Raw genomic sequence first — 12,599 nt, 5'->3', positions numbered from 1 at the left:
AAAAGTGAATATGTAAAAATAAGACAAAGAAAAGTTGACACACTAATGTCATCAAAATAGCTTCATGATATAAATGACACTTACATTTGATCTAATTTTTGACAAAAACTAACAAATAAGATCAAATCAATCAATCAGTTATTTTTATTTGGTTATGAAAATCTACAGTCAGGTTACAGGAGAAAGACTTTCAGTAAATCAACCACCTTTTTACTGATCTTAATCAGTATTCTTGTATTTGAATTGAATTATTTGGCAAGTTGAAATTATCTAAATGGTGTCATCTTGGTCCCCCATCATTGTATAGTCTCAGGGTGTACATTTACTAGACTAGATACACAGATATATCTGGTCTTTGGGAACACGATCGCAGTAATAGATCAATGTTCTTTGCTCAGAAATGCTATTGATCTTTTTCAAGTCTTTTAAGAGTTTCTTTTTTCTGATCTAATCTACACTCAGGATGAAAAAGTGTTCCTAAATTAATCAACCTGCTCAGTCAGTTCAGATTTGTTGGATTGAACCACCACAAGAGGGCAATCTCTAGCAAGCTTTGGGTTTACACAGGCTGAATATCAAGATTGGGAAGTAAAGAGAAAGAGGAATCAGGAGAGGATTATACTAGTAGTATTTCTGCTCATGAGTGTTTATTTTTCCAATGGGACTACCAGGATGAGTTGTCTGTCCAAATAGTTACTTTAAAGATTTAAAAAAGAGACATTCAGCAATACACTACAGTATGTATGTTGAAATTACATCAGAACATTTGTATGAATATGGTCTAAAACAAAAAAGTATACCAATAAAGTATTGGTATTGGCATTATAAACACAGTAATGTGTATATTTTTAGCACATACTTTCTTTTTTTCTTTTTTAAATCTGTTGTTATGCTTTTATTCCACCATGCAGGGTGAATTTGTAGACAAGCTATAAGCTTTCACATGGCCATCACAACTGGATTATGCAGTACAAAGATGTCCCTTCCCACACGGAGGTTTGCCTCCTCTCTGTCCTTGTACTCTGAGCGGCCTGGTGGAGTGGTACACAACACAGATGCTGAGAGAGCCCTGTGAACCAGAGAGGGACGGCCGGGGTGTAGCTACAGAGTATGTGTGACCAAATGATTTATTGTCCTCTCAGGACCTCTAAAGCACCACCCGCTCCGCAGTTTTCAACTATCCATTTATGACTTCAAAATTCAATGTGAGACCACATTCTGGGACCGACATGCCTTCCTTCTCTCCATAATGTTCAGAGAGCTTTAGCCTCAGATGAAATATTAATATGTTTTTGCTCTGGCTGACACCCACAAGACCTTATGGACTTGGAGCTGAACTTTTGGGAGTTTACAAGCTGTGGGCACAATGGCCACAAAAAGTTTTATTTTTCCCTTTTTTCCCCTTTTTTTTTAGCCTGCGTTCTTCACTGTCAACTCCTGCTACCACACGCCTTCATGTCTGTACCAATGAACATTTGATAAGTTTCGTTCTTTATCGTAGGCTTCATCAGTGATGCTGACTGATGCTCTTATTGTGAAAAGCCTCAGACAGATTACAGAGAGATAAGATGGAGACACAGAGGAAGTTACAGGCTGTGTGATGAAGAAGAAATGAAAAAATGCATTGAGGATTTCTATCAGCAGTCTGTGCCACCTCGCAAGACTTAATCACTCCCAGTAATCCGAGGTCATATCGTGCTGTTTTGGCCTTTTAAAATGACTTCTACATGCAAGCTTGGCTGGAAAAGTGGAAGCAGGTTTCTTTTACAACCACAAGCTAAAAGTCTTTAACTTAATCTCCTCTAAAGGTCCTCGGAGGTTTGCAGACGAAGAGACAATGATCTAATGTGTTATGCTGCTCTTTTTGCAGTTATTCATAATATTTCCTGGCCCAGAGATTTCATTACTCTGTTGCCCTTGAGGAATGTAACGGAGGAATGTAGTGTTCCTTTCCGCCCTTGTTTTCATCTCCAGAACATAATTGTGTCCGTTTTTAGCCTTTGTAAATTTCACAAATGGTTAGAGTCAGCGAGGTGGTGGCTGCAGGGCGCCATCATCGTATTTCCAGGCAACATTTTGTGCCATCCAAAGCCGATATTACCCCTTTTCCAGGCTGCTCATCTCCTCCCTCTCCCACCGATCCTCCAGGTCTGAGGAGAGACACGGTGGTCACAGTCTTTATAAGAAGTTTTCAACTTAGTGGCTCCATCTCAAATACGTCAGGCTGATTTGAATTCCTTCCCTGCCTTGCCCCGACTCCCTGTGCTGCCTTTTCAGCTTCTCTCTCCGCTGACAGCCCTGTCCACTTCACAGCCCACAGTGACCTTTGTGTCATACCAAAGAGAAAAGGAGAATGAGGGAGCGCAAAGTCACATTTCAGCCCATTTGGCTCTGGCTGACCCCAAACCTGCCTGGCATCCTTTCATCCATTTCCCTCTCCGTTTTCCTCTTGTAATCCTTTGTCTTGTTTATGCAACTTAATGACACCAAGCCTTGAATTCTGATTGATCTGAGATTGCTTAGTTGCCAGCAATCTTCTCTGACTCTTTGACTCCTTATTCCTGGAGATATATCCTCGAGAAACGCCTCTCTCTCTTCATTGTCACTTCTCTCGGCCATCCTTTTCTAATCTATATCTGTGAAATTGATTCACCCTGTCTGCAAGTATTCCCTCCTTAATAAATCAGCTTTCTGTGAACCTATACAGTGGGCAGCGGGTCAAACTCAGCAATATTTTCTGCTTTAATGTAGTGAGCAGGGCAAAGATTGGCCCGTGGCAGTGACTCAGCGGGCATCCATCATTTTCAACTCTGTCAGGGACAGCTACGCAATTCATCTGCGTAGTTCTCCCTGATGGAATTGACAAAATCCTGCATTTTCCTCCCAGCTCTGCTCCTCGCAGTGCACACCTTTTTATGTAAATTTTCAAAAATTTCTGTGGTAAAATTTTCCTCCAACCTGAGGTGCATTTATTACCTAAAGAGAAATATGTGGGGACGCCTGATGCTGTCAAGGTCTGTCGAGATTTCAGCAGCCAATGTGCTGCCACTGGTGTGTGTGAAACGAATTTAGGTGAAATTGTCATTTAGATGCTTCTACCATATCAACTGGGTGTATGAAATTTAATTCAGTACTTCAACATAGTGGGAAATATACTTCAATATACTCTATTGTGGATGGCAATGTCAGTTCAAGGCCAGAGCCAACACATAATTATCTTAGTATAAAGACTGGAAGCTGTTTGCTCCAACGATACACAAAGGACGGATATTTTGAAATTCACAAGATGCAGTTTTTAATTCAAAATACAAAAGCAACACTATGCAGTTTTTTTTAAAGCTAGTTAAAGCTTGGCCAGACAGTTTTTTTTTTTTTTTTTTTGCATCAATGGACCAAAAATCCATATTTGCATTTCCTATTGTAAGTGGACTGGGAGCAAACTAGATGTCTGCTGCACCCCCTCTTGGCTCCATTTTCACAAAATCAAGCCCATCTAGACTTGAGTCAACCACAGGCTTTTCAGAGAGAGAGCTCCTATTTGCTGTTCTACTAATGCACATTTGTGTGCTGGTAAAGCATTTCAGAGAGTGGAAGAACTTGTTGTAGGCTACTTCTTCAAGGACAGGTACCAGTGTGCTAATTGATTTTCAGATGTAGATTTACCACGATGGCAGACGTTGACTGGCTAGATGTTGAATGTAGCAGCTAGTTTAGCCTTGTGCTGCTAACTGTAGCCAAAGGCTCACAGCAGTCTCTTGTCTTGAATGTGTGTAGCCTACACAAGTGAGGGGAGAGCTGCAGAAGGCCAGCTGTATTCCCGACGGGACCACTGACTTCTTGGAGTCCTGTTGTCATCATACGGTTGCCAAGCAACTAGCAGAGTTTCCTCCCGCTTTTGGCCTTTAAGATAAACTAAGCTAATCTAAGATAACATAAATGGTGCTCGATTCCTATACGTGGTGTACAGAAATGGTGTACTGTAGGTTTTCTCAAACTAGAACGAAGAGATATTTCTGAATTTCTGATTTTTCCATGGTGTTGAATAATTTGTATCCAATGGAAACAAGTATAATCATAGCCTGTCATATAGGCAGCCTATTAGTAATTAGTCTCCTCCTGGCTCAAGCTAAATGGATGTCATTCAAGGCTGTGACAACAAAGTTCGATGCTGTGATTTCAGCAGTGTCAGAATCATTTGGATGATGTTTGTTTTTATGAAGGGATTGCAGGTGGCAGACCGCCTCTGGATGCACGGTCAAAGGCTTTGTTTATAATGGGGAGCTGACAGGGCCGGGAAAAAGTCAATGAATTCTGCAATGGCCCATAAATAACACTCCCGTTACCATACATGTTGAAAGGTCAGCAGGCTGACATATTGAGCCGACATCACAACACTGATACTAAGGAGTTTCACATATCAAACACGCATCTCTGTTTCTAACCCCCCTCTCTACCTTTTTCTTCATTAGGGCCAGAGGCACGAGACAGTGCTGTGACAGCAGTCTGAAGTTTTGACAAGCTGAGTTAGAGAGACTGTTTGGGCGAGGTGATGTCAGACCAGAGAAGAGGAGTGACACGGGGAAGACAGCCAACGCCCCGTATCTGATCTGATGGGAAGTGGCAGGAGATGAAGAGAAGGAGGCAAAGTGAGCCTGAAAGCGAGGTCACAGTCTGAGGTCAGTGGAAACAGAGAATAAATGAGGATAACAGTTTCAGGAATACTCAGCAGGAAATACCCTGTCCTGAATGCACTAATAAATCACACAATACACGATACAATACTCTTAGTTTCAGTGCCTGTTATAAGCTGTTGGATGAAACAAGCCAACACTTTGGCTTGATCATCAGACTCACTATGATGCACGTTTTTACGATTGTTCATTCTAGCTATTATATTTTTGTTTCTCATGAGCAGGGAAACAGCCATCAGTGCTCACAACAGCTGATCTGTATAAAATCTTGAATAAATCAGATGTGGGTTGTGATTTTAAAACTCTGGAACCAGGCTGAATTTTCCTAAGGGTCTGTTTTAGAACGGGACAATCTGACTCCTCATGTTTACTTGGCAACCCTTTTTCTTTTTTTAGCAATGCCGTCATACTTAAACAGCTATCTTGCTGAGTCCATTGTTATTATTCCCACTTCAAATAACGTCCAAAGCCATAAATTGAGACCTAAGCTGCATGAACTTGAGATAAAACAGAAAGTTAAAGTAGTAGTTGTTGCCTCATCGTTGAACGTACCTTCCACTGACGTAAATCTTGTTTGTGACTGCGTTTTCCCACATTGCATGTTGTTTAGGGTGAGATGCCCCTGAAACTAATACTTATGTAGTGGTTTCTACTGCTTCAAACGGATGTTGACTGCAAGCCACTAACTACACATGAACCTGGGCTTTTATGGGAAATCCTGACATATATCGCTCTGCTTGCGCCATTTCCTACCACAATCCTATAGATTGAAGGCTTCCCCAATTATTTGGTTGGTTGTGATCATCATCGTGTCAGCTTTGTTCTCATGGGGGATGAATGAACCCGAAACGGAGCGGAAACAATGCCACACACTATTACACAACCGCAATGACTGATACACAGCTATAATTCCTTTTCTTTTTGTGCTGGCCACACACGGTGACACATGTTCAGACTGAGGACTGAATTTAACATTTACATCAGCGGAAGAAATGGGTTTTCATGGCGTGTGCGTGTTTGTGTGTGTGTATTTGCATGTGCATGTGCTGCATCTGATCGGACACACTGCCTTGTGCCATCAGGTCGTCAACTAGGAGTTTCCCAGGATGCATTAGCCCAAGGGTACAGTCAGTCTGTGATACCCTGCTGGCTGCTGTCAGAGCAGTGTGTGTGTGAGATGATGACAGGGGAGTGAGCCGAAGCTGTGTCCCTCTCGTTGTTTCTGCATAGGAATAACAGGAATCTTTAGTCTTAATGTGAGTCGCTCTTTCGGAGAAATCACACTGATGTCCTGTGGTGGTTTGTCACCAAGACAACACCCCCATAACCAGCTAATCCAGGTTCATCTGATCGGTTCTCTATGTTATCCCAGAGCGAGCCGCTGAAGCATAATCAGCACCAATGATGAGCTTCAGGGAAAATGCCAAGTTTATAAATAACATTTTGTTGTGTTATTTTTTCCCTTTTCTCTCTGTTTGTGTCTATGGAAGCACAGAAATTACCCTGTGTGTACTGCACACCTACGTCATGAGCAGAGGGCTTTGATCACTAAATGAGTGGAGGATGAGTCATCCTATTCACTTAGATTGCCTTCCACTTTTACACAGGCTCATTTTCCTTGTCAGATTGCCTCATATTTGGGATTTTCTGGTGGCTTCACTTTGGGTGGGCCTGAGCACATTTTTAGGTTCTCATCACAGTAAAGTGCTACTTTCCTCTCCAGTTGTAACCAGGTGATTTGTTTAATCTGATATGCTGTAAATAGGTAAGGGCCCAGATGCAGAGCAGCCCACAAGGATGTGATTTTGTGCATATGTTGATGTAAGTGTCCCTGGAAAACTACTCAGACTAAACTTCTGGTCCAGACCAAACTGCATTTCCATTCTTGGCCAAATGAATTAAAAATGACATATTTAAATAGACAAAGTTTGACTCCTGAAACAGATGGTCTGGACTACATTTAGATTTTTTTCTTCTCTCCGAGGCTTTTTTCCCCTGGCTGCTGTAATGTAAATGGATTAGTGCCCCTCTCTTAGAAAAGAGGTTCCTGCTGCTTTATCCTCCTTCCATCTTTGCCCACCACACACTATACGTGTAGCACTTGCCATATGTAATTAGCGACTTAGTGGTGTTTGAGTCCTCTGATACTTAAATTTATGAATCGGTCATAGGAAGTTTTTGCAGACCCTTGTGTGAGAGATGTTATTCTGGGAAACAGTGAGGGAAAGACTGAGCTGGTACAGGAACTGTTATACAATTTAATGTCTTAATGGAGCTCAGAGTGTAAAAACTGTTATCCAATTTTATAGAGAAGGCTCCAGTGGAGCATAAAGTGCATAATATTTAAAAGACGTTTACACCATATGTCTCTATTAAACTGGTTTTGAAATCTGATACAGCAACATATTAAAATACTTCTGCAAAAATATACCCCCAATCTTCATAAGGACTCTGTGATTAAATAGGTTACAACAAAATGCCAAACTAGAATATTAATATATGTGATCTTTGGTGATAACATGCAGGAATATATTAGAAACCTAAAATAGTATAAAGTAAGTGCAGACGGGCTGATAAATGTAGGATAGCTTACAGCTGAAACAGTAATGGTGGACACACACATCAAAAGAAACATCAGAGCTGTTATTCCAAATGTCAGATTTTCACACCAGTCTTCAGTTTGTTTACATGTTTTTTGTAAAATGTCACCGCACTTTTACTGTGCAGTGTGCACACCTTTAGGATATTTTTAAAGAATAAGAGAAGGACATTTTATTTTTCGGCACTTCTGTCTTCTATATGCTTCTTTTCACTCTGGTGTCCTGCTCTTCGTTCTGCGGATCTCCCTGGAGAGCACAAAACACAGCATGTAAAATATGCATCATGTGTTAATGTATGAGCAGTGGACAAAACATTATACTGTATAAAGACTCACCAGGACAGAGAAAGCCCCAGAACGACCTGACTTCCCCTTCTTAGGCGGATCGGACTTCACCTGTCTCCTCGCTCTGGTGATCTGGAAAAGAAAATCCATCCATAACAGTCTGCCTTTTACAAATATGGCATTTTTTTGGGGGGGGGGCTGAGGCTATAAACTTTTATCAGCAAGCGGAACGAGATTATAACAAAAACCTTCCGTGGAAAGACGATGCTTGATATCAAAAATGCATTTAAAACAAACAGATTAGATCGGCGAGTGCACCAAATGCTTCCAATAAAACCAACTAACGTGGCTTTATAACTCTTGCTTGCACATCCGGCCTCATTGCCCCAGCTGTTGCTCTACTCCAAGGTTGCCATGGAGACTCACCTGTAGGGGGGTGGATTTGTTATTATTGCTAAGGAGGGAGAAGGAGCCGACTCGGGATATACGCTTCTTTTTCTTAGTCCCAGCTTGAACCAAGTGTCGCCTGGACCTGTCAGCCTAGGAAACCACAAACACAGGGATGTTATTATATTAATACATACTCTGCTGCACAGTTATATACTTGATGTGAAACCATTAAATTTAATTTGGAAAACACACAGATTCCAGCCCACGTATAACAGCCTCTTTCTTGGTATAACATAAATGCTCTTATATGGTAGTTAAATGAATTTAGTGAGCAAATACTGTGGTTTCCCTGCGTCCTTCCTGGATTAATAATATGTGACTAAAACTTCACTGGACCTTGGGCTGCAGCAGTCACCACTGGAAACCACTCCGTCCTCACCTCCCCCACGTTTTGGCTTTTGCCCACTCTGACTCTCCGGTGTGACTAACGAGTGACCTACCTGGATGAGAGTGTTCGGGAAACCTTTGACGGAGACGGCCCCGGGCAGGCTGGAGTGACTCAGGTGGGTGGGGCCCCTCCGCTCCAGCTGTCTCTTACGTCTGAACAAAGCCTATGAGGACGAGACAGTCACAAACCACATCCACCACCACCACAACATCTAGTCAATTGTGTGTCTGTGTGAGATAAAGTGCCTCCATGTGAGTTGGATACTGAGTGGGAACACATTACTTTTGTTTTCCCCTTTTCTGCTCTGTTTGTCCCTTTTCTGCTTTATCCTTCTTTGTTTTGTCCCCCCTCATTTTCAGTCATCTTTGTTTTGCAAACTCAAGCATTAAGGGGAGGAAACAGCAAAATTATTATAGTCACTGGCCCCACCATTTCCTGCATTTCTCATTGATCCGCACATAAACAACGCACTGATATTGATCCATTCGTTTCCCTAATAAATGGACTGTCACTTTGAGAAACAACAGGTTTCACTTTACCAATTAGGACTTTCTGGTAAATTTATAACAACACAGGGCCTTGACTCCATCGGTGCTTTTATTTTTTCCCCCTAGGTTACATAAGTGTAGAAATTAACAAGGCTCTTCCCAGTGTTGCATAATGACTTAGTTCCTACCCTAGGCCTATCTGTTTTTCCAGAGAATGAAGACGACGACACTAGCTACAAAATATTTGCCTCAGAATCATTTGTGATGCCATTTAAAGTGCTGGCAGTGATTGCTGTTGACCTACATTTTGATGACTGTTTCAGTTTTCAGTCTTGAGGGATGGAATATTTTAGAAGTGGCGGTGGCACAACAGCTGCACGGTTTAGAGTTGGGGCAGAATTTCAATGTGGATGTGCTGTTGTTTGTTTCTGTGAGTGAAGCTGCAGGGAAACATAGACTGTGTGTGCTAGGGATTTAGTTGTGTTTGTGTGTTTGCTTCAGAAAATTCAAGCTTTGTCACAATGCCACCTGGTGTCAATAACATAATTATCTAATTATTTAGTCACCCACTCTACCTCCACCCACACCACTCACCACCCCTCTGACTTATTGTCCAAACACCTTGTTGCCTACGTCCTTATCTGGCTGTGGTGCTATGACCAGCTCCTCTGAACCGACTCCCTCAGTCACATCTGACTTTTGTCTGTGCTCTGCCACAGGAATAAATATGGGCTAGTAAAGGAATAAAGTGTAAGTGGTGTCACATACCAGTCCTTCAGTTAATGGTAGCGCCCTCTGCTGCTTCTCATCACCGTACTGAGAGGAGGAAAAGAGGGTCAACACATGGTGTATTTATCATTTTCAGCAGAGAAGTGCAAAAGGTGCAAAAAAAAAAAAAATACATTGCAGAATAATTAATATCATCACAGAGTCCTATGAATTCGGTAATAAAAAGACAAGAAATATTTCCACATCCGTACATTCCTCTGTGTGAAAATAGTCCACTGACCCAGAGAAAATGAGTTATATTGCCATGCCTAACAAGATGTCACACTAATACACAGACACACACACAGACGCACAAAGCAAATAATTCTTCAGCACCCGGCTCTGCAAACGTTGCAGCATTTATTATTGCAGAGTAGAGGTGTAATCTCCTGGGTCTTCACGATCTCATAAAGTCTAACTGTAGGTTGTGTGTGTGTGGGTGGGTGTGGCTAGGATGTGTGCATCAAAACCTACCACAGTTCATTCGGTCTGCGGATGTGCACATTGCGTGATGACGACTCCCATAAATTACTAATTTCATGTATTCCAACACCAGTGACCTTCCTTGATGAAACGGGCAAACCCATGTAAACTAAACCAAATGGAGCAAATTTAGTCTCTTAAAAGATGCTGCCTCTGGTATTAGTTAGTTCCCACCACATTTGAAGCTTATAATTGCACATGCTGTAATTACATGACAAATAATTGCTAGAGAAGAGCATATATGTGGCACAAACTCCCTCAGATGGAACAAAATTCCCAAACTCATCGTCTTTCATGTGTGGGTGAAAATCCTCCACTCTTGTCCTGCAGCTGTTGAATCCGTTGTCCAGATGAGGATGATTACTTTGGACAGAACATGAAGACTGTCCGCAGAAAAATGCTCAACCACAAAGTTTAAAGTATAACAGCCGGTAGCCACATGAAGGACTTTGTTCCACAGAGGCGTATATTTTTGGTGCAGAGGCATTATGGCTGTAAAAACCATTACAATGAGACTTTGTTTCTGTTAGAAAAAAATAAAAATAAAGAAATTACACGTCTCCACAGGTCAGGGTTAGACTGTCCACGTCTGCTTCCATCCTGAAACACCCTTGACCGCTGTTATCGTCACACAACGGCGTCTTTCGAAGGAGTCAGAATGATTTTACATTTTACATTCCAGCGGAGTTACTGGCTTCCTTTGCTTTGACCCACGCTACTGTGTAAACACTGACCACAGTGTGTCTGAGCAAGCACTAACAAAATCAGTATGTGCCTGGTCATCGAAACTTAAATTGAAAGCACATAACTTTAAATATGATTAGTCATCCTCCATGTCAAGCACACTTGTTAGATCTTGGTTTAAATGAGATGAGTTCGACGGATTTTAAAGTTTTGAGTCAGTGGAGATCTGGATTTTATTTCCAAATATGTTTGAATTATTTGTACATTCATTATAATTTCAGAATACATTTCCCTTAAGCTCAAAATCAACCTCACATTAGAGATGGATCACCACTTGCCCCTTATATTACATAACATTACACTAAAGCACCGGAGCATTGTTATTAGACAAAAGGCAGATAATTCATATTCTTCTCACTTTCCCTACAGACAATGGTTTGTTATTATGCAGTTTGGTCCGAGCAAACAACATTTAAATCGAGTGAATGAGGCTGCACTTACCTGTGTAGTGTCACAACAGATGATGACTGATACATAATGAACACTTGTCCTTCCCTAACTATCACCTCCATTAGCAGTGAGAGTCTTACCTGTCCGTCTGCGGTCTGTCCGCTGACACACAGCTCTCCCTGAGTCGCTCCTGAGCAGTCGAGGGCGTGTGACAGCAGGCTCGCCTGCAGGCAGAGCACGCACAGCCAGATAGTAAACCCCATGATCCAAGCAGGAACTAGACTGCTCCCAGCCCCTGTCAGCTCCCTGCTTTATACTCTCGGCTCTGCTAATGGGGAACAGATGCAGGGGAACGGGAGGCCATGCCAGCTTCACGCAGACAAACAGCCCACCACAAGGCTGTGCTTTGCGCCAGCTAGTGGCCTGCGGTCCTGGAGAAACATGTCAGACATCTTGAGGGGCCTCCCCTTTTAAAACCCCTCTCCCTCTATCCTACTACCCCAACCCAAAGAGCAGTATGAAGACCATTTTCCACTTATGCCTGCACGGGAACTCCTGCCAAAACTCAGTGTGTGTGAGTGCCTGTGTGTGTTTTGAAAGAGGGTGAAGAGAGAGAGAGGAAACTTACGTTGTCAAACTTCTGTACATAACACATGAAAAATTGGTGGTTAGGTTCGTGTAATATCGTGAAGAAATGCTGCATTATGCTGTGAATTTGTCTCTTGGCTCTGAGCTGATGAATCTCTGTCCTTGTGCTTTCAACATGTACAGTGACTGCACTGATTCAAACACTTCAGCAAGCCTGTTAGAATTACAGTAATTACTCCTGAGCATATTTCTCAGTGGAACATACAGCAGCTATGAAAACTGTCGATTCATCTTTCAGGCTGCAGACTAGTGTTTACTGAGCCCCAGTGAAGGAGATAAAATCACAACTGGAGGATGTCGATATAAAATCATGATAAGGGTTTTGTGGAAAACAGAAAGAAGCTTTGTCTTTCACTCCCGTTCTCTTTACGTCGTACAGCATGTTTTACATTATCTGGCAAACACGCTGAGGGGGGTGGTGCCTCTGTAAGGAGTTTATATGGCCTTTAAAATGTGGCACGCCATGAAGAATGCATCTCCTTATGGGGCATGTTGTACTACATGAATAGACTCCCTGTCTCAAGGTGTATTACAGGATGGAAAGAATGAGTGGGAGCAAGAGAGTGGAGAGAATCAAGTCTAATGTCTTCAAGCTTCAGGCTCCTGGTCACAGAGGAATTGCTCACCACTAATACTGAAAATATGCCCTGCTGTAAAAAATAAAA

At 42.1% G+C, this 12,599-nt stretch overlaps 1 protein-coding gene across 1 annotated transcript; it reads right to left on the bottom strand.

Annotated features, from left to right (window-relative positions):
* Positions 1-6,972: 6,972 nt before the first annotated feature.
* On the bottom strand, positions 6,973-11,668 carry LOC311003435 (uncharacterized protein). The gene is made up of 6 exons (XM_083995200.1): positions 11,427-11,668; positions 9,670-9,717; positions 8,466-8,576; positions 8,002-8,115; positions 7,627-7,707; positions 6,973-7,537 (listed from the first exon to the last, which is right to left on the bottom strand). Exons 1-6 carry the CDS (start codon positions 11,547-11,549, stop codon positions 7,487-7,489), a joined length of 528 nt encoding a protein of 175 aa, XP_083851326.1. The 5' UTR covers positions 11,550-11,668; the 3' UTR covers positions 6,973-7,486.
* Between the last annotated feature and the right edge of the window lie 931 nt (positions 11,669-12,599).

This window comes from Trachurus trachurus (assembly GCF_905171665.1).
Source record: "Trachurus trachurus genome assembly, chromosome: 20".
In the NCBI taxonomy this organism is placed as follows: domain Eukaryota; kingdom Metazoa; phylum Chordata; class Actinopteri; order Carangiformes; family Carangidae; genus Trachurus; species Trachurus trachurus.
Note: the sequence above shows the minus strand (reverse complement) of the source record. Positions and strands in the feature narration are given on the sequence as shown.